Source organism: Girardinichthys multiradiatus, chromosome 12, assembly GCF_021462225.1.
Source record: "Girardinichthys multiradiatus isolate DD_20200921_A chromosome 12, DD_fGirMul_XY1, whole genome shotgun sequence".
Classification (NCBI taxonomy): Eukaryota; Metazoa; Chordata; class Actinopteri; order Cyprinodontiformes; family Goodeidae; genus Girardinichthys; species Girardinichthys multiradiatus.
The window spans coordinates 28,654,249-28,681,621 of record NC_061805.1 but is presented as its reverse complement, the minus strand read 5'-3'; the positions used below and the strand labels follow the sequence as shown (position 1 = coordinate 28,681,621).

At 38.0% G+C, this 27,373-nt stretch overlaps 1 protein-coding gene across 7 annotated transcripts in view; it reads right to left on the bottom strand.

Annotated features, from left to right (window-relative positions):
- The window catches only part of ntrk2a (neurotrophic tyrosine kinase, receptor, type 2a), a 151,783-nt gene that overhangs the window by 58,094 nt on the left and 66,316 nt on the right, over positions 1–27,373 (bottom strand). For all 7 annotated transcript variants that reach the window (XR_007040658.1, XM_047381907.1, XM_047381909.1 and 4 more), the window contains one exon: positions 2,006–2,194. Coding sequence is in view for 6 of the 7 variants with exons in the window: in XM_047381907.1 (XP_047237863.1) it covers positions 2,006–2,194 (189 nt within the window). In the remaining variant the exon portion in view is untranslated. The remainder of the gene's footprint in view (positions 1–2,005; positions 2,195–27,373) is intronic.

Below are 27,373 nucleotides of genomic sequence, written 5' to 3'. Positions count from 1 at the left end.
AAATAGTTAGGCTCTTGTATGTTTTGCTTCTTGATGTCGTAATGTAAGTAAGCAGCATAAATACTGTAGCATGTTCTGTAGTTGCATTGTTCCAGAGCAGTTTACAGTATACATTGTTGCAGCAGCTCTGTAGTTTGGATGTTCATGACAGTTTACAGCATGGAGGGGGAGCAGACGGGAGAAAAGGGGAGATGGGGTTTTTGCCCTCCCTCCCGACTGGTTTTTGTACGGCGTGGCTGTGGCCGACAACAGCTATGTGAATAAATCGTTCAATCTTTACCGAGAGTTATCCTTGATAGAAGTCACATCGCTTAGACAGAGAGAATGTTACAATACATTTTGAGCTGATGGTGAATGTTTCTTCAACATGCATTTGTCAATGCTTCTGTACATGTGTCTACTATTTCACACCTTTCCATAAGACCTGGCAGTTAGCAGAACCAACATGTTTTGTATGTCTCTGTGTCCCAAATCTACACTTGTAACTAGATATTTACATACACTGCATAAAATGGCACCTTTTCTTTGCACTGTTTGACAACAAACCAGACTAAATGTTTCCTCTTTTAAGTAAGGGTTACCAAAATTATTTCTATTTGCTAAATGTTAGCATAATGAAAGAGTGATTTTTATCACTTTCCTCATAGTCAGAAGTTTACAAATGTTTCCTCAGTATTTGGTAGAACTGCCTTTTAAACTGTATGACCTGGGTCATATGTTTTGGGCATCCTTCATCAAGCTTCTCATGATAGTTTGCTGCAATTTTGGCCCATTCCTACTGACAGAACTGAGGTAATTGAGGCAGGTTTGTAGGCTGGCTTGCTTGCAAACCCCTTATATATATATATATATATATATATATATATATTGTGTTAGACTTTGAACATTGATTTGTTGTCATTAAGTCAATTTGTAACTCATTTGGTAGTATACTTAGAATCATTATCAGTTTACAAAAACCCATTTGCATCCAAATTTTCACTAATGTCCTGAGATATTTCTACATAATGTCCTTTCTTCATAATGCTATCTGTCACCCAAAAAACATGATCCACACAGCCACACCCAACTTCCATGCTTCCCCCTTTTTCTTCCAAATGTAACAACGAATATTATGGCCAAACACTTCAGTTACAGTTTTATTGGACCACTAGACATTTCGGCAAAAATAAAGCTCTTTTTTCTGAGGGCAGTTGTAAACTGTTCTTTGACTTTTATATGTTGCTTTTGGAGTAATATTGTCTTTTTCTCTGAGCCCATGTCGGTACAAGACTTGTTTCACTGTGGATATTGAGAATCTATTAGCTTCAGCCAGTATCTTCACAAGGTCTCTTGCTTTGTTCTGAGGTTGATACACACATTTCAGATCAAATATGTTAATATTTTGGACACAGATAACTCTGGTAACTGATAACACTGAAAACTGTTTGAACACATGCATGTGACACCTTCAGACATCTTGACTGTGTACCCATGGATAAACCAGAATTGTAAGGCTTCATAAATGAAATTGACACAATAGAATAACCTGATATCTGTGCTGATTTTGTTTGATCTTTTCATCATGTCGTACAAGGAAGCGGTGAGTCTGAGGTGTTTGAGGTGTCTGAAGCCTGCATACATCCACAGGTATACCTGTATTGAACTCAGATGGTGTGAATTATCCTATTTGAAGTCTACAAAAGCCATAACATCCTAATCTGGGCTAAAATTGTTTCAAGTCATAGTAATCATAGTGTATGTAAACCTCTGACTTTAATAAAAATAAAAAATCACTCTTTTGTCTTTTGGCATTTAGCAAATGGAAATATTTTTGCTTATCCTAAAAGTATAGCATAACTTAACTTCAGACAGACAGAGAAAAAGGTTGTGTCTTCTTAAACATGTATGTAAATATCTGGTTCCAACTGTGTATATTATTTATTAGCCTAATCAGGGAGTATTACTCTAAGTGAATTCTTTGTTATGGTATGTTCAGTAGTTATGCACGTGTATGTTTACTTACATGTGTCTGTCTTCAGCAGGCTGTTGGTGCTCCTAAAATATTGTGGATTTTCTATCACTGGGATCTTGGTCATGCCAATGATGACTGCATCAGGTCCCATTTCTGAAGAGGAGGGAGTGTTGCTGCCATTTGAGACGTGATGAAGAGGAGAAGCTGAGTCGTCATCATTGCTGATCACTGAAGATGGTCCTGAGGAAGCAAAAATATGATAAATGACACTGTTAGGCTATGAAAATGAAGTTTTGGGCAAAGTGGGATTGGGTGGTTTAGCAGTTTTGTTACTCTCAGAGAAATTGTCATACCTAACTCACGGATGAAGGTACACAACTGAAGAATTAATACTTAATTTAATATTTTTGTGTACAGGTTGACATCATACAGGTTTAAAAATTTCCTGAAAGGCTCAGCCATCCATCCATCCATCCATCCATCCATTCATCCATACATACATACATACATACACATACTTACATGCTCTCCATAAAACACTCTAAAGTCCCTTCCAAAACCTTATCAATTCACCACCAATCAAAACACAAGAAAGACATTGTAGTATTGATGGACCACATCCAGTATTGTTGGTTGATACAAGAAGAAGGGAGATGCATCTATTGGAAGAACATACAGAGCTGGACATGTTTATTGACATCTCTGGTAAAGATTTGTAAAAAAGCCATCATGCTCACTGTGCATGATGGTCTAATAAATAATGGGTCCTTGTTCAGCCTAGTGGCCAGTAGTTAAAACAAAAAGCAATGCATTACTAATTACGTTCTTAGAAACTCAGAAAGGTAAAGCGTGATTTAAAACAATGCTGATTTACATTTCTTTATGATTATGTTAAAGACAATCATTTCTCAAGGTTGCTGCCCTCTTATTAAATGTACAAATGTAGTCATATTAAATGGTAGTTGTTTTCCATTCTTTTCTCAGTGTGACAATAAAAGATTGATTTACTCTAAGGATTTTATACATCAAAAGCATTGTAGGAAGCTAACAGAGAACCAAAACTATGAGAAAATGTTTGTTAAAAATATTGGGTGTCAGAAATCCCAGTGAGTAGCAATCTTTGGAGAAATAACCTAAAACATATTTCCAAAATGTGTAAATTTTCCAAAAACAAGTGCCTTTATGGGTCATATGAAGCAAGGCTGAGCAAATATTTCAAAACTTCATTATCAGTTTACTTTCACATTTAAAACATTTTTATCTTTTACTTTAGACTCTCCAACATTAATGTTAAAGTCAAAGAAAACCAGCAAACAGATTAAGCAAAATAATTGATCCCATCGAATATATGATTCCAAGTGCAAAACCCCCCAAAAAGAACACTTTCACTTCAAATTCGAATAAACACATTCTGGTTATGTTTTGTCAGCTAAAATTGCAGAAGCAACAACATTAAATGACAAAACAAATGAGAAAGGTAGGATGTCATGAGTCAGATACTGAGCCCAAACCTAGAAAAGGAAAGTGGTTTGTTTTGGCAGCATAATGGAGGCTGATATTAGCTTTTAATTAAGGAAATGAATACAGTGTCTGAAGTTTGTCTGCGGCTGTGAACCCTTGTGACACCACTGCTAATTTTCTGCAAATAGAAGAGCCAAAATAAACAAACTCAGCCCTTTTTCCAAACAGACTGCATCATTAAAGAGCAGATACATTTTGCAAGTGCCTTGTTTGGGCTTGTTTCCCCCAACTTTGTCTCATAGCAAGTTACTTAAAAATGCAATATCTGGTTGTGCAGTTTTGTTTGCTGAAACAACACTGGTCACTAATGTTAATTCACTCCCTTTGCTTTCTTTATTTTAGAAGCCAAACACAGATTCCACAGACACATCTCAGTGGCATTACCAATGACTGATGTTAAACCAGCAATGAGCATAAATGATCTTTACCACACCTGCATAAAGCTGCATAAAGAGATTATCAAACTGGTGCTTTTCAGTGACAGTCCCTGAGGTAAAGCAATAAAAAATGAGCGAATGACTATCTGCTTCATGCTTCCAGCTCTGCACTGTTGTCTTATTTAAGGGTCTTCTCATGCAAGTAACTCAAACCTGTACAAAAGTACATTTTCACATTTTGTGACATTCAAACCACAAACATCTGAGTTTCTTATTGGGATTTTATGTGTGGTTTTTTTTTTTTTTTTTACAAATAAAAATAAAAAAGCGTGGAGTGCATTTGTATTTATTCATGCCCCTTTACTCTTATAAACCTAATTTAAATGAAGTTCAACAAGTTGCATAGAATTGCATAGAACTAGTAGTTAGTAAATACAATCCACGTGTGTAATTTAATCTTAACATAATAACTGAGGTGTATAAGAAAACAGTGGTGAGCAAACAGCATCATGAAGACCAACAACAACAAAAAAGAAACAGGCAAGGAATGAACAAGTCCCAAGTCCAATTCCTATGGTTTTAATTTCAAGCCATTAACAAGGAGGAAAACATTACATGACAAGAGGAAACAAATGGTGCAAATAAATATTTTTTACTAGAATTTGTAAATGTATTATTATCAATGCATTTTTTACTTTAATGAGAGCATCAAGTCCAAGTCAAGTCACAAGTATTTAGTATTCAAGACAATGTCAAGTCGCAAGTCTTTTTGAGAATAAACAAGACAAATCTCAAGTCATCAATCGAACTTGAGTCTGTGACTCAAGTCACAGATGATGTGACTCGAGATAGTAACTCTGAAGGAGTTGCAGAGATCCCCAGCTAGAGCAGAAGACGTTTTTCATAAGACAACTGTAAGTGGAGCATAAATCTGTAAACTATGGAAGAATGGCAAGAAGTAAAACATTGTTGAAAGAAAGCCAGAAGAACCCCCTGTTTGCAACAAAGCACATGACCCTGAAGACACCATCTCCACACTGGGATATGGTGGTGGAAGTATCAGTCATTGAAGCTGGTCAAAGTTGATGGGAAGTTGGATAGAGTCTAATACAGATCAGTACAGATCTGTACTGGGGGGACATAATGCTGTTAGAGGCTGAAAAACACTCGAGACTAGGGTGGAGCTTCAGTTTCTGGCAGGACAATGACCCTAAACATACAGTCAGGGCTTCAATGTAGGGGTTTAGATCAAAGCACATATATGCGTTAGACTGGTCCAGTCACAGTCCAGACCTACATTCAACTGGGAATCTTGGAGACAACTTGAAAGTTGGTGTTGAAATCCATTGTCTATCTAGTCTGACTAAGTTTGAGCTATTCTCCAATGAATGGGCAAAAACCACAGTCTCTAGATGGTTAGAGCTGGACACAGCCTATAACGACTAACAGCTGTAATTACAACAAAAGGTGGTTCAACAAAGTTTTGCAACAGGAGGTTTAATAAAAATGCATGCCATCCTTTTCAGAATTTTATTTGGAAAGAGACACAATAAAATGATAATCAACAAGTGGAATTAATGTTTCTAGAACCAAATAAAATCCCAATAAAAACATAGTAGTTTGTGGAAAAGTTCAATGGTGTAAGAATAAAAACTTTTGCAAGGGACTGTATAATAAGAAGTACACATAAACATAATGGTAGTGAACCTCTGCAAGATAGGAACACTGGTCCAGAAAAAAAAAATGATTTCAAATTTATTTCCCAGAGCATGGAGCACACTAGATGTTTTCTCTCTCATTGTGTAGTTGGCTCTGCCGTATTATAATAATACTTCACATTGTTCATTTCCTCTGTCCCTGGCCTCATATCAGGCTCTAGTGCTGACAGGGCTGGATTGAGAGAGCTGAGCAGAGAGATTATGTTTGTGTGTGAATCTAAAGCATGCTGTGTGTGTGTGTGTGTGTGTGTGTGTGTGTGTGTGTGTGTGTGTGTGTGTGTGTGTGTGTGTGTGTGTGTGTGTGTGTGTGTGTGTGTGTGTGTTGGTGACTCATGCGAGGTGAGAAAAAGGCCTTGAGAAAGAAAGAATGAAAGCAAGAGCACAATAGTTTGTCTTTCTGTTTATGGAGGCTTCAAGTTTGTGTGTGCTGTTGAGGTAGATGTTAGCTGTGATGTCTGGCAGCATCACCCTGTGTCCAGCACCAAGATTTGCAGTTTGATCTGCTATTTTAAATTGACCATTTTAGGGTCAAATGTCTGACAAAACTACAAAAACTATATAAAAATAGTTTCTACACATCTAAAGCATCTTCCTCTTTTTATACCTAAAAAAACTATATCTATATATTTGGTGGTTCCCCTCTATAAACAGGATTTTACTTAAATAAAGTAACCAAGGGGTGCTGGGCACAAAACCTGGAATGTTGTACAAACCTTACATAAACATATATAGAATTCAAGACAAAAAAGGTTCTCAGCAACATGTTCTTGCAGAAGAGGAGTCATCATGAGACACTAATCAACCAATAAGAGATAATTTTGGGGTAAAGTGAGAGCCACAAAAACCCTTCCTAGAGCAAGATCTTCTAAATTAGCTCATAACAATAACTATGTGACCAATGGTTCAGCATAGAAATTTAGAGGGGACCTGGAAAAGAGCAGTTTTTCAAGGAGAAAGGTCAAATCAGAGGCGTTCACATGCACTGGCCTGTCAATCTTCAGATTTTCTAAAAGCCTCCAAGACATGGCAAATGCAGAACCGATTTTCTCTTCAAGAATGTCATCAAGGAAACAGCACCAGAAGCCTATTTTGTGACATGTATTTTTAAAGAGACCGTGCAACCTGTCCAAAAGCTTTAAACAAGTTTAATATGAAAAGAACCTTAGCTAAAATGGCAATGCTAAAAAGCTCAATAGATTTTATAACTCCTAGATCTTTATTGGAAGAAGTCCAAATGTTTAATTTGCAGCAGACTTGCAACAGTTATGAGAAAAGTACATTTACTAGAATTATGCTATCATTATCCCCAAAACTAATTTTAAACGCTAAAATGTGACACATACATTTTGTCACAGTGCCTCTAAGTTTTTCTTATTGGGGAAATTTGTGCATTCACCAAATAAAGATTTAAGTTTTAAAACTGCTAATATTTTTATTCAAGCATCAGTGTTAATGACTCTAAATTAATCTCAACATAACAAAGAGTAAAACAGCATGATGGACACAGGAGTGCATGTTATTGTCTGCCAGCTTGTGCATGTGTTTGTGTTGGGAGGGGTTGCAGATCATTACCACAGAGAGGTCCCAGGGTCAGATCGTTATAAATACCGTTAAGCTCAGGGCTGACAGGAGCCTGCATGCATCTGGAGACAAAGAGAGGTGGCCCAGCCTCCCCCAGGAGTTACCGTGTAAAAGGGGGATGAAAAGATGTGAAGAAAAAAGGAAGAGAGAGACGGTAAGCAGGCACAAAGGTATAAGAGGGGTCAGGTCATGACCCTACAATGTTAATAGACATGAAGCTGGTGTTTAAACTGGTGGAGAGTGGAGGCCTACACAGCTGTCAATAAACTATGATGTCTAGCTTTCCAAATGCAGGTCACAGCTCTGATGGTGGCAGGGAAATGAACTCTGAAACTGCCAAAGGCTTTATGTCATTGTTTTTCAGACTATCATGTCTAGTAAAAACAGGTAAAAGCTCTGCTTTGTAAGATGACTGATGGATATTCAAAGGGATGTTAGAGAGATTGTGTTTTTTTTTTCAAGATCCTTCAAGTTCTCTGCCAAATATAATGCTGAAACAACATTTATGAACCTTTGCACTTCCAAAGGGGACCACAAAAGGCCACATTCAAAGAATAGTCTGGTAGTAAGTAGAGTATATCAAGGAGCAAATAGATGGTAACTTTGTAGACCCCAACCATGTAACGTTTAATTGGTTTTAATCTGAGACTGAGCACAGGAAATTTCCTAAGATTTGAATAAAAGATATCAGAATTCAATGAACCGCCCTAAACACTTTCAGCTGTTTAGATTGCAAATAAAATATCAGTTTGTGCATCCTTTGATCACTTTTAAACAGATGATGTTGGTCAGTTTAAAGATATTTTCTTATCCACATGATGAAAAATGGGGATGATATCACATAACATATTTATATACATTTTCAAAATAAGTATCTGGTGTGTGGTGTGGGTTGCTAACTTACAGGGTATTGGTGTAGGAACAGCTTTACAGGTTAAGGTAATTTTTTTCTGTTTTTAACAGTCTTGTAACAGACATAGGTGAAAAGTTTGCAACATAGTCCCTCTGCTCTTCCAGTATTCTAAATATTTCATCATTATCTTCATCATACGTAATTTGCCTGTCTGTTCAGACTCAGCTAGGAAGTCCTACAATTGGTTTATATGATCTCTTTAGTTGGAAATGTGCCTTTACGTTATATACAAGTTAGGCAAGGGCACAATTGAACAATGTGTGAATGATTCTCTTGACTGTAAATCTACTGTGAGGCTGTTTTTGGCTGTTTAGCCCTTAAAAAAGTCTTGAATACATCCATGTTTTCCATACTTTGTGTTTAATTTCATTTAGGTGAGTCTCAAATAAGACTGGTGTATTTTTGAGAAAGTTTATTATGGGTAATGGAGGTTAGGGATATGTATTTGACAATTGTTTTTACAAAAAGTGTGTTAAAAATTTACTAATTCAGCTTAAAAATTGTTTTCTGTTGGTCATTTGCAGGTCCCCTCTATGGGGACTTGGCAACTCCTGGGATTAGCTTCTGATCTGGTGCTTAAGTAAAGCGTCATTTCAAAGATTATTTTAAAGATTTGGAACTACATTTGACCATCTCCAACTCAAATTGCTGAGGCTGGTTAAACCTCAACTGAAAAAGTTTACATTGCACAGATATTCTTTTAAACACAGCTTGAATTTTTGAAAACCCTTTATTTAATTTTTTACAACACAAAAAGGAGCATTTTTAATACTATTTTGACATTACTTCGGGGCGCTAAAGAAAAAGCTTTCCCATATGTCATGCAGGCGAAGCTGCCACTTAGGAGAGATCGTCAGTCCATTACACAGCAACACAGAGACATAAAGAGACAATAATGCACAATGCACACACACACATACACTGATACCAAAGTGCAATTTATAGTGATCAACTAACCTAACAGTCATGTTTTTGGACAATGGGAGGATGCTGGACAAAATAGAAAAAACCCACACATGCATGCAACGAACATGCAGACTAAATGAAGAAAGACCCTTGACAGGGATTCAAACCCAGAACATTTTTGCAGTGCTGTCAACTGTGCCACATTACAGTCTAGTACCAAACATGGACAGAAAGAAAAACATTTTCTGAAGATTTAGAACGTTTATATGATAGTGTGAATCACTGGCAGCATAGTTGTCCTAAAACATTAGTCTGACACTTTTTTCATGTATGTGTTTCTTATAGAACTTGTTGTTTTAACAGTTTGCCTTAAAAACCAACAACGATCTTGTGTTTAACTGATTATATCAGTTAAACATCAGGTAGTGGTTGTAGCTCTCAGGTTATATACAGTATACTTTCTCCTATGGTAATATTATGCTTTAAGAGTTGTTGAATCTAATTTGTCTTCTCATTTACATTTTCATTTTACTACAAAGCTGTTTAAACAATCTCAAGAGTTTCACACCCGATGGAAGAGTGGTGTAGAGTGGGACTGAGGAGCTCACTTGGCCCATCAAAACCAGCAGAAGATAAAAGATCTATATAACTTAGAACAAAAGTAGGGGCATTTGTGTTTGGTTGATTCCTTTCTCTTTGTTCTGACAAGGCTTCTTGGTAATGAATCTTATGCTCCTGGAAAGCTTGTTTATTTCCCCTTAATCAGTTCTAATTTTGAAAGGAAAAATAATTTGTTAGAGGAGCAGTGGAATTGAATGCTTGACTTACCAGATCCTCTCTGCCAATGCCAAACAGCTTATTCCGCTATTTAGTCTGTTTGGTGTTGTCTTAGATTGAATGATTGAAGTTGGAAGTTAAGACATATTCGGAGTTTAACAATTTATTAATTTACCAAAAAGGGGCCTCAATTTTGGGTGGGAGAACCATCCACAATCACAACAGCCTGGCAATTTTCTACATGCTGGTCACCAGCTTGGTCTTACACTGCTATGAAATGGCATCTCATTCTTGAACTAGCATTTCTTGCAAGCCAGCCAGTGTGACTGTGATGGGCACTAACAGCACACCCAAGCTGATCCCTCAAATGTGCAAAGGAGTTTAGGTCAGTCAATCCTGGCAGTGGTCTCTGATAAACCATGCTCTGTGGGTCAACGGATTATCATCATAGAGGATAGAGTTTGGTCCCCTAGAGTGGAGACAAGGGGTTCCCACTGGTGCCAGAATCATATCTCGATATCGCTCTGCATTGAAATTGTTTACAGTCAGGATCAGCTTTGTTTTTCCAATGAAGGAGATGCTGTCCCACACATCACACTGCCTCCACCAAAAGCTGTTTGGCATTAGTAAAGGATTTGGAAAGATTTTCATTGGCACAAATCACAAAATTTACTCTGCCGATACACCTACAGATGATTTTTCCTACAAATGTGGGACAACTTAAGGGATGACTATACATGATTTCCAATAAGATCTTTTTTTGAAGAAGATTTAACAACAAACACAAATTTCCTTTCTTTTGTTGGTTTAGAAATAGAAGATTAGAGGTTTTTTGATGTAGTGTTGTATTTTGGCTTGATTTGAAGTAGCTACCCTACAGCCAATCCATGATGACTTCAGAAAATAATTTCTGAAGAACTTAGAAAAGCTCATAAAAAGCACAGCAAGTGGTTTTGGGGTTTTCCACTGAGAGGTATTTGTTCATGTAGTGTTGTTTTAGATTTCTGCACCACCATAAACCACTCTTGTTTCTGGTTAAACATCTGTTTCTGTCAAATAAACGACAGGCGCTGTCTATCCAATCATTTTGCGGCTCTTGAAAGATGGTGATGGTAAATTAAAGGTTTCCATTTAACAGAGCCCACTTCATTTGAGGTTTTGTTGAGTCTTGTAAACCAGATACTTAGTTAAACTGACCAGATGTGGTCTGTGGTCGTAAAGTAGCTGTCAACAAATTAAGTCTGAGAGGCAAAACAGAAACAGAAGAAAAAAAGCACTGTTTTGAAGTTGCCAGCATGGAAAGTATGACACATTTTATAGCATCTGAACAGATAGCAAAAAGAGCATGTTTCAGTCTGTTAGTAGGGTACAGCGGACAGAAGCAGGTGAGGAAGCTGGAGATTCAATTTCCCATTCAGCCAAGAAGCAACCCTGAAGCATTCTGCAGAAATTTAGAGTTGTTGAATTCACTGCAGGAGAAATGGGAATGACAGAGCAGATGGGGCTGCTGCACACTGTTATACAATTATAAATACGTCCGTGTGGACTGTTCATTCTTCGGCTTTTTACATCACTGCTGTGACTCAGTCTGGTTGAGTGTGCCCAGGGGTTCGGGGTTTTGCGTCGAGCTGGAGTTTTATGACAGGAACCCACGCTGGAGTCGGGATAAAGTGATGATGGTGAGTAACAGTATTGATCCCTCTTTGTGTCTTTGGGTACACCTTGGGACAAACCGAAGCCATATACAGCTCTGTGTTGCTCGGGGCGACAGATGTAAGGACCCCATTATAAAGGTTAATTGATCAGGGCTTGTCAGTCTGTCTGTTAAAACAATTTGGGAGCAACAAGCTCAGAGAAAAAATGTTGTAGGAAGATAAGAGCAAATATCATGATTTGAGATAACTTGTCGTCCTTGGCAGCAGAAAACTGGCTGAAATATTATGTTCAAGTTTTATTAGGAGACAACGATGTGACCTAGAAATTAAGTTGCTTTGAGGAAATATAGACTGAAGAGTGTTTATCTTCAGTATCTGTACTAAGCACACTAGGTAGATTTAATTTCTGCATGTCTGAAGTATCTGTCATCACATGGAATCAGCTGAATTGTTTTACTCTACTGACTCTACTGAGGTTGCTTTCCTGTAACAAGATAAAGGGGCATATGATCGGAATTAATTATTACAAAGGTAAAAGCCAAAAAAATAATTTTTGACTTCTGTGTTTTTCTGTAATAAATGTTTAATCAAAGCAGGCAGAAGTCAGCTAGCCATCACGTAGGAGTTCAAGGCTAAGACAGGCGTGCTGACAGTTTACCCTCAAGACCTTTCAAGTCCTTCACAATCTGTGCATGCAAACCAACTCACACTCATGCATGACAAGTAACATGAGTACCGTGGTCTCTTAACTGTGCTGTCACCGTGAGGAACACAGGAAGTAATCTATTGATCCAGGAGGAAGAGGGATGGAGGGAAGATAAACAGGAGAGGAGAGCATGCAAGGAAGTTTAATGCGTGAGGAAAGAAGGGCTGGAGACTGACCACAAAGTGTTTGGTTAAAGACATAAAAATGCACAGGGGTAAACTTGTTTATGTAGCTCTGTCTAGTGTCTGCCTTCTCAGATCTGTAAAGTTGTTTATTAATATAAATAGACAATGAAAATAAGTTATGTCCTGAATCATGTCTTTCTGCTACTAAAGAGTAAAATGTTTCTTTTCAAAGCAATACGTTTTGTCCAATTATTTGTTTGTTGATTTATTTATGAGATTATCAGGATTCCTCTGTACCTGAAACATTTCTTTAACTGCTTAAAAGATTCAGTGTTAATGATAAGGTTCTACACTATTAAACAGATTTTGGGAGGGTATTAAATGCTGTCTATCAAAGATATTTACATGTTGTTTAAGTATGATTGTTAATTGTTATGTTCATAATCGTTCAATTCTAACAATATAAATGATAGTTTGTTAACAATTTGTACCTAAACATTTTGATAAAATTTTAACTGAAGATGTTGGTTTGGTCAGCTGTTATTCTCTTTTTTCATGTACAATATCCAGCAGAGAAGAGTCAGGCAGATATATTTGATTGGGTTGTATTATGAATAAGTATATTAACTTAGTAAAAGATAAGCGCTATATTGACAGCACTATCATTTGGATGAAATGCTTTTCAGCAGCAAGGACTGGAAGTGTAATCACCACAAAAGGCAACACACAGATGCTAAAAATTATTCTCTGAATGGAGGCTTTTTTCCTTGGTCTTAGCATCTCAGGCTGTGGACAATTCATCATTTCAACAATCTGAAACATAACCACCAAGGAAAAATAGGAGTGGCTTTGAAAAAAAAAACTGTTCCAAATCCAAAGTTTGGACTGATAGCCAGCAAAGCTTGTCTTAAGAGACAAGCTTAAGAAAAAAAGTTGTCTCTTAAGACTCCACATTCACTCTGGGTGTGTTTAAATATTTATACCGAGAAAACCGAGAAATTTCAAATAAAAGGCGTGTCAAACTTGTAGAGGGCCGTCAATGCTGTCAACGCAGTTTAAAGCAAATACAGAGTGAGGTGGATGAATATTTATGCAAATCAAATATTTAAGTTTTTTTTTTTTTTTTTTTTCGAACTGGTTTACTCCACTCCAGGAATCTGCTTTTGCTTTGTTAATATGGAGAGCTGGGGTAAAAATAACTGAATTCAATTTAAATTAATCTTGAACATAACAAAATAGCAAAAAGTTGAAATAATTTTAAAACTTCCTTTTAGGCTCTATAGAAAATTGAGTGGACTGCAGTATTTTACAAAGAGCCAGTTGCAACAAATAATAAATAGCATGCAGCAGAAGAAAGTGGGGTAAACTAGAATGAAACAGTGGGTAAAATGTTGCCAAAACTTTCCTTTACACAGCAGTTAGGTTAAATGTTCATTAAACATCCAGAACAATTTCCTCTTTCTTGTTTCACAGAGACCTACCGGAGTCCCCTTTTTACTTTTTCTTTTTTCAACCACCAGTAAAAATAGACATTTCCTCTCTCCCTGTCTCACATTGTGTATCTTCTTTCTTGCATCCATGTGTGTGTCTACCACCTTCTTTGCTTTCGTCATCCTCTTCTTCGCTTCCTACATCCTCCTCTCTTCATCTCTTTCTTCCTCCAAGCCCTGATAGTCAGTTTTTTTTCTATTTATAATACTCAACCCACATTCACCTTCTCATATGACACACTGAAAGACCAGTTCCTCTAACTCAAAGCAGCTGGTGGTGGTCAGAGAAGTGAAATTGAAAAACCATGGATGAGGGTGTTAGAAAAAAAAATTGTTAAATCGAGAAGAATCGCTGTGTAATACTGTGGAGGTGTAGAAGATAAAGAGCTGCCAAGCATAATAAGTAAATGAATAAAAATCTTAAATACTTTTTATATAGTAATACTACCAAGTTCAATTGCTTGGCATGATAAACAATACAAAAAATCACCAAAGAAAATATTAAATCTCCTTAATCTGTGCCTGACAGTTTTAGGTCACTTGATGAAAATTAGGAAAACAAACTGAATAGTTCCTTTTCCGGAGGTATTTTCTTATCTGATAAGATTCTACAGATAAAAAGAAAGTAAGCTTTGTAAAACTAAACTGCTTAAAGACTCTTAATGTAAACGCCTCCAGCATTTTATTTCTTAACACTGAACTTACTTGTGTAACATTTAATGCTCTGTTACAAATAAGTCATAACAGTCTTTTACAGAGGCTTTAACATGTTGATAAAATAAAAATGAAAATGTACTGGTTTACATGTTCTGACAATGTACACATGTAGATGTACTTGAGTTAACATTGGAGTTCCTCAAGGTTATATGTGTGGACCAATACCTTTTATGCTTTAGAGATGCACAGGCATCAGAAATTGATTATATTCAACTTGATCAGTAATGACTGGTGACTGGGATACGAGAAACTCAAAAATCTGATATTTTTATGTTCACAAAATGCATCATACATAAGCCCTATCAGGCTTCACTGACAACAACACTTTTTGGTATAAACGTTGTTTTGTGTCGAATGAGACTCAACTGTTTCCGTATAAATGGCATTTAAAAATGAGGTCATAGTAAACACAAGAACCTTAAGCACCTACTTAAAAGAAAACTTCAGTTGATGCCAATAAGGCTAAACATATTACAGCAACTTTTTCTTATTTTACCAAATCTTCATTTTTGGAAATACACTCTGGGACTATTCTTAATCTAAAGGGTCCAATTTGTTGATGGACCCACCATTGCCAGCAATAGCAACTTTAACCTTCTAAAAGATTATTCCACAAGGTTTAGGAGTGTGTTCATAGTTAGATGAGAAAACCAGAATGGCAGCCTCCACTCAAATTCATCCCAAAGGTGTTCAAGGTTGTCACTCTCCACACCAAACTGTCAGGGTCTGAACTGCTGATCATGTCAGTAATCAGTTTCCTCACTAGGGGTCGCAGGAGTCCTGGAATCTGGAGGCAGTGGGCTAGTCAGCAAATAAATCAGATGGCTACTATGTTACAGCGTGTTCTGAACCCTACATCCTCCACCGCCACCGGAGGCGCTGCCGAGACATCGGCCGCCCGACCTTTTCCTCAGGTGCGTGATGTCACTTCCCCTAACCCAGAAAAATTTTCTGATGAGCTAGGAAATTGTGGTGGCTTTCTTTTACAGTGTGCTTCGGTGTTTAACCGATCCCCTCATGCTTTCCCTCATGATGATGCTAGGATTTCGTTTATTTTAGGGCTTTTGACTGGTAGAGCACTCCGTTGGGCGGAGTCGCGTTTCACCAACCCAACATGTTTTGACTGCACGTTTGATCAATTTGTGTCAGAGTTTAAGCAGGTTTTTGAGGTGGCAGTAGATCAAATCGCTGTTGCTCACCAATTATGGACCATGAAACAACGTAACCGGCCCCTTCACCATAGATTTTCATACTGCAGCAGCCGCTTCAGGTTGGAATACTACTGCACTAAAGACAACCTTTTTCCATGCTCTAGATGAGGCTCTAAAAGATGAGTTGGCCCTAGTTGATGAACCCGAGGAGCTTAACAAGTATATTGCCCTGGCGGTCCGTTTGAACGGTAGGATGAGGGAAAAGAGATGCACTCGTGTAAAACGAGGCGCTCAGAGATCCATACAATCATCCCCTCCACGCTCCTCCGCTCCTTCCACAGCCATTAATTTTCCTGAGCCCATGCAGTTGGGTAGAGCGCGCCTGTCTCCTGACGAGCAGCAACGCCGCCTTGAGGCTCACCAGTGTTTTTACTGTGGCTCTTCCGCTCACCTAGTGTCAGTTTGTCCTGCTCGGCCAAAAGAGAGAGGCCGCCGTGAGGAACTACATTGCTGCTTGTGTGCCCTGCGCCAGGAATAATAGCTCAAACCGACCTCCAGCTGGTCTCTTATAGCCACTCAGTACACCTTCACGACCCTGGTCCCACATCGCCATAGACTTTGTGACAGGTCTACCATGTTCCAGTGGCATGACCACCATCCTCACAGTTATTGATCGCTTCTCGAAGGCCTGTCACCTCATCCCTCTAAAGAAACTGCCTTCTGCTCTTCAGATGGCAAAACTGCTGATTAAGCATGTGTTTTGCCTAGATGGCATCCCTCAACAAATATTGTCAGACCGAGGCCCCCAGTTCACCGCCCGGGTTTTGAAGGAGTTATGTGCCGCCCTTGGGGCTAAAGTATCGTGACCTCCGGTTATCATCCTCACTCTAATGGTCAGGTGGAGCGTTTGAACCAGGAACTGGAGTCAGCCTTAAGGTGCGTCACATCATCAGACCCCACCGAGTGGAGCACCTTCCCATCCTGGGTGGAGTATTCCCACAACTCTCATATCTCAGCTGCTACGGGCTGTACCCTTTTTGAGGCTTCCCTGGGGTACCAGCCGCCCTTGGTTCCAGCCGACAATGACGAAGCTACTGTGCCTTCAGTCCAGCACCACATCCGCAGATGCAAACGTATGTGGTCCTCCACCACCAGGGCACTTCAGAGATCTGCCGCCGTCAACAAGCACTATGCTGACCGGCGACGGACGCCGGCCCCTGCTTACCGCCCGGGTCCGAAGGTTTGGCTCTCCACACATGATGTCCCACTCAGGTCCATGTCTAAGAAACTTTCTCCCAGGTTTATAGGTCCTTATGTCATCCAGTCCATTATCAGTCCTTCCGCTGTTCGTCTCCGCCTTCCATCCAGTCTCCGTATTCACCGTTTTTCATGTTTCTCTTATTAAGCCTGTCCATGCCAGTACTGTGTCCATGAACCTTGTCCACCCTCCTCGAAGGATTACCTCCCTGGCTCCTGTTGGCACCTCACTCTGGATCAGCACTCAGTCCAGATGCATTCTCTCCCTGGCGGATACCGACGCCCCATCAGTAAGCATATCTGCGTTTTGTTTCCATTACTTACCCTTGTTCCTCCCCATCACAGTTCAGCCTGGCTTCCTTGTCACCGGACCCTCGTTCCAGTCCTTAACTAAAATAACTAAAACGTTCTTGGTTTCTGAGTGTTCTCTGCATGTGGGTCAAGTCGGCAGTCAGAACTATGACACAAACTTTATACACCTGCAGCCATGGAAGTGATTGTAACACCAGAATTCATTGATTTGGTGGTGTGACCCAATATGTTTTGCAAGATAGTGTTGTTGTCAGTTGATGACATATTAAAGGCCACGTTTCTGTATTTAAATGTTTTTCATACAGCTAATGAAAGCACAACATTTAAGATTAGAATATTACAAAACATCTACGCTCCATCATATTCCAAAGATCAAATTATTCTAACTGTCCTAATGGATTACTTCACACATGGTTCATGATTTCTAAAGTTTCTAAAAGGAACTGAAAGATAAAGCCAAAGCACCCAGTTTTAATTCTAGAGAAAGACACTTGGGTCTGAATTTATTTCAGGAAAAAAATGTGTTAATAGTCAGGGCTTAAGTAATCCATGATCATTTTATCTAGTTAAGGCTTCTCAACCTAAGTGGCCTTGGAATCCCCCATAATTTAATAACCATACAGGTCCTTCTCAAAATATTAGCATATTGTGATAAAGTTCATTATTTTCCATAATGTAATGTTGAAAATTTAACATTCATATATTTTAGATTCATTGCACACTAACTGAAATATTTCAGGTCTTTTATTGTCTTAATACAGATGATTGTGGCATACAGCTCATGAAAACCCAAAATTCCTATCTCACAAAATTAGCATATTTTATCCGACCAATAAAAGAAAAGTGTTTTTAATGCAAAAAACGTCAACCTTCAAATAATCATGTACAGTTATGCACTCAATACTTGGTCGGGAATCCTTTGGCAGAAATGACTGCTTCAATGCGGCGTGGCATGGAGGCAATCAGCCTGTGGCACTGCTGAGGTCTTATGGAGGCCCAGGATACTTCGATAGCAGCCTTTAGCTCATCCAGAGTGTTGGGTCTTGAGTCTCTCAACGTTCTCTTCACAATATCCCACAGATTCTCTATGGGGTTCAGGTCAGGAGAGTTGGCAGGCCAATTGAGCACAGTGATACCGTATTAAGACAATAAAAGACCTGAAATATTTCAGTTAGTGTGCAATGAATCTAAAATATATGAATGTTAAATTTTCATCATGACATTATGGAAAATAATGAACTTTATCACAATATGCTAATATTTTGAGAAGGACCTGTATATTCTCACTCTGTTGTCTTTACTCTCCATGTACATTAATGCTTTTAGTCTTGTGTGGTTGTGTCGTTCGTCTTTTCGGAAGGTACAGGTCTTTCCCAAAATTCTTGGCTTGGTGCTCCTGTGTTTGTTAGTGCCACTTTCCTGTCCTCGCAACCCCCTGCTGGTGGAGGAAGATGGCTGCCCATCCTGAGTCTTGATCTGTTGGAGGTTTCTTCCTGTTAAGGGGGAGCTCACCTCTCCCCTCCTCCATGATGCTGTCCACTGTGGGGGGGGGGGGGGGGGGAGGGGGGGGGGGGGGGGGGGGGGGGGGGGGGGGGGGGGGGGTTTATCTCTAAAACCTCTCGGTTGTTACAAATTGATGATTTGTAACAACCAAATGATTATAAACATACCAGATATTACTGCACAATTATTGAATTGATCAGGACTGTATTTAATAGTGTAAAAGTCAACTTTGAAACCATCCGCTGATTCTGAGACACTGCTGTTTCATTTCTGCAAAATATCTTCTCTCCATACATATATTTTCTTAAACAAAATGAATAAATAAATTAAATAAATAAATATTTCAAAACTGTTAGATGTAATGTAGTAAAGAATACAATTGTTATTCAAGCTATTAGCTAAGAAGCAATGCAACGTTCAAGTACCTATAAATTGAGGAAATATGCTTTCATAGACTTTTATTTAACTCCACATAGTGAATGTAACATAATTATTTTTTGTTAAATTTGCATATTTTATAACATTAATAATTGTTCCTAAAGTTTCCATCTCTCCAACATTACTATCAACCCATTAAAATGTTCCGCTTTCATTCACATAGAGGAGATCTGACATTCAGTGTTCACGAATCTTGAGGAATAAATACATGAATGCTACAGTTGAAATTTCAATGAGACAGGTGAGCAAAAGAGGAGTCAAAAGAGGGAGAGTTTAAATAAAAAGAAAAGGTTTTTTATTGTTATTTTAAAGGTGAAATGGCCACATATAGATGTATTGAGCTTTATTTCATGTGTTTGACTATCCCTTTTTATTAAGTGAGAAATAAAGGTTTTTAAATTGTCCACTGATAAACAAAACCACACATGAAAGCACTTTAGCTTTCAGGTGAAAAAGACAAATTTACATAATATACATGACCCATTTTAATGAAAAGAGTAACCTAGTCGGTCTCCTGAAAAAGGAAAATATCATTTTCTAATGAGTCCTTTAAGTGATTTTTCACATGAGCTTATTGAGCAGAACGTTAGAGTCAAAATACATAGTCTATGGAAGAGCCATGCAGTGAGAGAGAGCTTTAGTTCAGCCACAGTAAATTGCATTTTATTGGTTAGATGTTCTCATCTATCTAAATATAAAACATCTGGGCAAATTAACTTTGTTTCTGTGTTGTGATCTTTACAAGGTACATATCAGTGAGGAAGGAAACACATAAAAACATAGGTATGATCATGGGTCTAAAGCATCTGAGATATGTAAAAAAAACAAATGTACAAAAAATTCAAGAGAACAAATCATACGTATCTGAATAAAATTCCTTTTAATATTAAAACTTATGTTACATTAAATATAATTTTGCCCAATGTTAATTTTTCTTGTTTATTTTTTTATTTTTTTACTTTTAGCTGAAACATCTCATAATGTCTAAAATATGTAGCGCAATGGAAATATGTGGAATATGTACAATGTGCAAAACAATCAAAAAAATTTCCAAATCATGTTAGAGATGTGACACTGTGCCTCTGCCAACAAAACCTAGATTGTTTAAATGTAATTTCCCGAAACAAACAAAAATCTTTAAATTCCTCAATCTGTGTCGCTCTCACATTTTTCTCACATCTTTTACAAATTAAGAGCAGAAAAAGGATAGCCTGGTTCTGCTAAGCTGTACCCACCTACCAGCAGCCATGAAGCTCACTAATATTCATACATGGTTAAATGTGTTGGACGTCAACGTTTAGAAGGTTTGTATGCAGGCCTCTGATGTTGTGAGTTCAAATGCATGTGGTTCACATTTAAAGCTACAGATCACAATTGTGAATGTTTTGACATTCAGTATTTTTAAGTTTTCAAAAATGGGTAATCTATTCTTTATTGTTTCCCCTTCTTTCTTTCTCACATCATATGCTCCCCAACATTACTCTTTCTTATTTATTTATTTTTTTCATAAATACATTTTATATCTAGTTTTGTTTCTACAGTGTTTTTCTCTTTTATATTAGGTTTTTGAAAAATCAATCGGCATTGGTTTATTTTTCCCATTTCATTTTATTACTTCTACAAATAAGCAAACTGACAGTTTGATTGTTTCTCTTTGCAAAGCAGTTGCAAATTTGGCTCTTCTTTGAATAATTTTTTGTTTTGTGTATATGTTTTATTCAAACCAAAACAAGATGTACTAGAAGACAGTTTAAGCAATCAAATGCAGTTTTGTGCTTCTCAGACCTCCAGTTTGTTTCAATCAGTCTCACACTACAATGGCCTAGAGAGAAGTATAAAAACGTTCATTGTCGTCAAGACCAGTAATCAAAAGGTGGATTTATATCAGTGAAAGAGCAGCAACCCTTTTCCCTAATTACTGCACTCCTCTAAATAACTTTACTTCAATATATCTTGCAATTTAAAAAGATGTGATTTTCTGGTAGATTTAATTTTACCAGTTTCTGGGGATTTGGAATAAACAAGGTGGTGCTCTGTTAAATGGCGACTCACTCCAGAGATCTTCTCTACATCAACAAAAGCATCCCTATTTTAACTCTGTAGCTCTTCTAATCAAACATCTCCAGAACACTGTTCATGACTTCAGTCTCAGTTGGTTTTGCTCTTGTCAGTGTTCTTAGACACATAAGGGGAGCAGGCAATAACTTGCTACCGACATACTTTTCTGAGACTTTGAAGAACTACTTATAAGGACCATTTTAAAACATTACAGTTAAGTCTGGCTCTTCAGAAGCAAAGCATAAAGTAAAGGATGACTTTTGCACAATACTGTAGGTTTGTTGATATAGTGTCTTGCAAAATCATTTACATCCACTGAAGTTCAACATACAAGCACTGGCTTGGCAAATTTTAAATGTATTTTTGTAAAGAATTATGCAATACAGGTCCTTCTCAAAATATTAGCATATTGTGATAAAGTTCATTATTTTCCATAATGTAATGATGAAAATTTAACATTCATATATTTTAGATTCATTGCACACTAACTGAAATATTTCAGGTCTTTTATTGTCTTAATACGGATGATTTTGGCATACAGCTCATGAAAACCCAAAATTCCTATCTCACAAAATTAGCATATTTCATCCGACCAATAAAAGAAAAGTGTTTTTAATACAAAAAACGTCAACCTTCAAATAATCATGTACAGTTATGCACTCAATACTTGGTCGGGAATCCTTTTGCAGAAATTACTGCTTCTATGCGGCGTGGCATGGAGGCAATCAGCCTGTGGCACTGCTGAGGTCTTATGGAGGCCCAGGATGCTTCGATAGCGGCCTTTAACTCATCCAGAGTGTTGAGTCTTGAGTCTCTCAATGTTCTCTTCACAATATCCCACAGATTCTCTATGGGGTTCAGGTCAGGAAAGTTGGCAGGCCAATTGAGCACAGTGATACCATGGTCAGTAAACCATTTACCAGTGGTTTTGGCACTGTGAGCAGGTGCCAGGTCGTGCTGAAAAATGAAATCTTCATCTCCATAAAGCTTTTCAGCAGATGGAAGCATGAAGTGCTCCAAAATCTCCTGATAGCTAGCTGCATTGACCCTGCCCTTGATAAAACACAGTGGACCAACACCAGCAGCTGACACGGCACCCCAGACCATCACTGACTGTGGGTACTTGACACTGGACTTCTGGCATTTTGGCATTTCCTTCTCCCCAGTCTTCCTCCAGACTCTGGCACCTTGATTTCCGAATGACATGCAGAATTTGCTTTCATCCGGAAAAAGTACTTTGGACCACTGAGCAACAGTCCAGTGCTGCTTCTCTGTAGCCCAGGTCTGGGGAATGCGGCACCTGTAGCCCATTTCCTGCACACGCCTGTGCACGGTGGCTCTGGATGTTTCTACTCCAGACTCAGTCCACTGCTTCCGCAGGTCCCCCAAGGTCTGGAATCGGCCCTTCTCCACAATCTTCCTCAGGGACAAGTCACCTCTTCTCGTTGTGCAGCGTTTTCTGCCACACTTTTTCCTTCCCACAGACTTCCCACTGGTGCCTTGATACAGCACTCTGGGAACAGCCTATTCGTTCAGAAATTTCTTTCTGTGTCTTACCCTCTTGCTTGAGGGTGTCAATAGTGGCCTTCTGGACAGCAGTCAGGTCGGCAGTCTTACCCATGATTGGGGTTTTGAGTGATGAACCAGGCTGAGAGTTTTAAAGGCCTCAGGAATCTTTTGCAGGTGTTTAGAGTTAACTCGTTGATTCAGATGATTAGGTTCATAGCTCGTTTAGAGACCCTTTTAATAATATGCTAATTTTGTGAGATAAGAATTTTGGGTTTTCATGAGCTGTATGCCAAAATCATCCGTATTAAGACAATAAAAGACCTGAAATATTTCAGTTAGTGTGCAATGAATCTAAAATATATGAATGTTAAATTTTCATCATGACATTATGGAAAATAATGAACTTTATCACAATATGCTAATATTTTGAGAAGGACCAGTAGAGCAACACAAAGAAGTGGAACGTGTGACAAGAAAGGAAAACTTGAATTTTTTTCGAATGAAACAAAAACCTCCCATTTCACTGCGACTAAAGACTTTTTGGATATTTTCCTAGAGCTTTTCAAGCCTCTACCACATTCTCAAGTCTTTTGCAGGTTTTCTCTCTTTAATTGTTCTGTGTTTTGTCCATCCATCTTTGCGTCAACTGTAACCAACTACAAAGTCCCTGAAGAAGAAAAGCATTCCCACACCATGATACAGTCGCTACCATACGAAAAGTGTGTTCAGAGTAATGTGCATTGTTAGTTTCCTGCCAAATACAGCATTTTGATCTCCTCTCACCACAGCAACTTCTGCTAAGTTTTCCTCTCCTCAATGACTTTCTTCTTATTGCAAAGGACAGATTCATGGAGTGCATGTCTAATAATTGTCCTGTCAAAAGACTATCCTTCCCGTGGATCTCAGCAGCTCCTCCAGAGTTACCATGAGCCTCTAGCAGTTTCTGTGATCAACGCCATCCTTGGCAGGTCAGCCAGTTTAGTAAGGTGATTTTTTATTAGGTTTGCAGTTGTGTAATGAACAATTTTCACATTTTCTGACGATTGACAGTGCTCCATGAGATGTTAAAAGACTATTGTTTTACAACCAACCTTGCATTAAATTTCTCCAGAACTTTAGCCCTGACCTGTCTGCTGTGTCTCTTGCTCTTCATTGTGTTTTTTTTGTTTGATAATGTTCTCCAGCAGATGTCTGAAGCCTTCACAGAACAGGTGAATTTATACTAAGATTAAACAACGCACAGTAACTAGGTAGCTTCTGAAGAATGTATTGTGTGTCAATACTTTTGCAAGGCACTTCATATGCTTCTGTCTGTTATCATAGTGTTGCCAATGCAGAGTGTAGTATATCTGTACAGTTCAGTTGCACTAAAACTCAACAGGAACATAATGTTCCTGTACAAGTTTCATGCACCTTTTCATAAATCACCCTACCTGTCTTTATTATAACAGTACTCACATGTTTGAGCTATTTGCAGCATGATGTGCATGCATGCATGACTATCTCACCTCAAGGTAAAGCAAGGTTAATTGTAGAGATATATAAGATAAAGTGTGTTCAACACTGACAATGTTTAGGCTCTGTAATTAGCTACAGATGAGTTATATCACGTTAAGTTTACATTAGAAAAAGAAAAAAAACAGCTGTTGGCAGAGCAGAAAGAGAAAACTGTTTCAAACTGGATATTCTGGATGTTTTGACAGCCGTGCTGGTGAGTACCTGCAAGACTTATTTTATGGCTATATGGCAGTTTGAAAGTGCAAACAGTCGGCTAATTTTCCCTGCCTCTCCTGTTGGCAACAGTCAGTAATAAAGAATTTTAGAATCCTGTACAGCGAATCAAGCAGTTATCCATTTTATTAATTGCTGCATTCAAAAGCAAAGCCACTGGAAGTGAAGCCATGCTCTTTCAAAGGCTTACCAATATCTTTGATCACTTTTATTATTGTTTTACATGAGACACACACAGCTGTGCAGACTGCAGTAACAGGAAGCTGATGCAAAGTTCAAATAAAATCACTTTTTATCTTCAAAAAGGTAAATGTCCTCCCATTCGTACAAGCAGTTTTTAAAAGCCTCTGCTCTGGTCTCTAAATAATTTCTCAGCACCTGTCCTTTTTGGTATTGTTATAGTGTCTCAATAGGAATTAAAATAAGGTACTGAACACATTGTGCACTCACCATGTTTGGGTTAAATACGTGTGCAAATGCTATGAGCATGATAAAATATGAGCATATAGATTAGCAGCAAGTAACTGGGTGGTAACCATCTCAAACCGGAGGTTAATCCTGCAGAAGTGTGCATATGTTTCTACATTTATGAGTCTGTATTGAGGAAAGTAAAAGCTTGTGTATGTTAGGGGGGATGTAGGTTAATGGTTGTCTCTGTGCCTCTGATCTGAATAATTTATCCAAAGGGAGGCTTTTATGTGTCTCTGAAAGCTCTCTGTGATTGGTTGATTGTTCCTCTGCATCTTCTACCTGGTTCCTCCAGTTTTAGAGATGATAATGGAGAGCCCGACCTGACTACTGGTACAACTTCCACTCTATTTATTTTGCACCCAATGTCTGTTTTCTGCTGTTGTCTTTTTCTCCTTTGTGTTACATCCTCTGTTTTACATTTTCACTGCCCTTTTTCCTTTTCCCGTTTCTTAGAAACATGCACTAGGAAAGGCACACACACACACACACACACACAAAAAAACATGAACAAACACTCAACAATCTTTTTTTTAGTCTCTTGTGTGTCCGTATCTGTGTGACACCACCTCCACCGGGATGTTCTGAAACAACACACACCCTGAAGGAAAACACAAAAAGCATGAACAATGACAAAAAGAAAATTGATAAAAAGCAACAGAAACTAAAGTAAATAACACATAACAATAATAATAATAATAATAATAATAATAATAATAACACATGACAGGTCTTGGTCTTGATATATCAGTGTTAAAGTGGATTTTAGTCTACAGGATAGAAAACATTTATGTTATCTATCCTTTAGCTGAAAGTACTGTGAGTAGACAAGGAAAAAAGGAAAAAGCACTAAAAGTCCAGTGTTAGAACAAAGAGGTTTAGTATTTTAAGTGATTAAGACAAAACAGCCCTTAGGGCTTTTTGTGTTTACTGTTACAAAGCCTTTTCTTCTTGAAATTGTTAGAATCTCTCCCTGGCATTGTCATACAGACCAGTGAAGTAATAATCGCATACAAGCCCCCATCAGTGAGTCAGACAAATTACAAAGAACCATTTTTCCTCAACCTGTTATAAATCTTCCAACACACCACCTCTGAAACATCTAGCACCTTGTTACAAAAGCAGCAGCAGAAGCCATCTCTATTGGTCTCCAGCTGCATCCAAAACTCAATACAAGAGTGACACAACACTCAGCAATGCCCAAATGCAGAAGAAAAAAGTCTTAATAAAAGGTTTTCCTAAAGTGTTTTACAAAATAAAATTAAATAAAATCGAAGTCATTGTTGAAGGCTGTGGCTTATAAATCAAATAATTATAGTTTGAAAAGCGTCCAGTTGGTTAGTTTTTCTCGCTTTACTAATGAACATAGAAATGTGATCAATCAAAAGGCATTAAATGAAGATGAGACACTGTCATTCCAAGACAAATTGGTCAAGCTCTGCTTCAGCTCTGATTCTTTTTATTGACGGTCTCACATTTTTGTTAAGCATCGCCTGATACTTCAAGATCAATTCTGATGTTGAGCTGGCCAGGCCCTGCTGCGCCAAAACATCCCCAAACCATGACTCTTCCACCTCCATGCTTAACAGTTGTGTTTGTTTCAATGTCAAACATTTGCCCTGTTCTGATGTCCAAATAATTCAGTTTTAGACTCATTGGTCCAAACAGCATTATTCAAGAAGACCTGGACTTTGTCTATGTTCTCTTCAGCTTTCTTGATTTTCTCAAGGCACAAAGGTTTCCTCCTTGCACACCTCCCATTAAAGTTAAACATGTGCAGTCTCCTGATTGTACAGGCATGCATTTTTATATCAACGGTATCAAGAACTTTCTGTAGGCCTTATGCCATTTTTGATCTTTTTAGACACTTTTATCATTTTGCTTTCTGCTCTCAGGATGGACTTGCTGGGATGCTAAGATCTTGGCATGCTGACTGTTGTTTTCAGTGCTCTCCAATTGTAAGATATTTTCCATACAATGTAATCTAATTCTTTTGAGACCTCTTTAGATAAAATCTGCTACAACCTTCTTTCTTAAGACCTCAAACAGTCTGAGTGTCTGAGGTCTAAACAGGGCAAACCGCCTTCAAAATGTTGAGTAATGATGTTCTCATCATGTGCACCTAATGTGATAAACCTGGGTGTGATTTTCGACATTTTACATGGGAATAAATATGAAAGTCTCCTTATTTACTTCTCACCAGAAATTGCTTTTTTACATTTTACAAACATTTTTAAAAGATCTATAATTTTTATTGTGAATTTATAATTGATTTTTTTTACCATCCTTAGAATGCACAGTCAAAAGGTGTCCTAATTTTTTCTTTAGTAGCAGCTGCTTTTTCTGAAACTTTGTAGAAAATCTTTCAGATATAGGGTATTCTGGCCTACTGAAGAGTAAAGTTTTGTAGGTGATGAAATTATTCAAATTGGAAGCACATCCTTGTGTGAAGCGTGACTTCTCATAAAATGATTTACCGATGATTCAAATGAAACCTGAGTCAGTG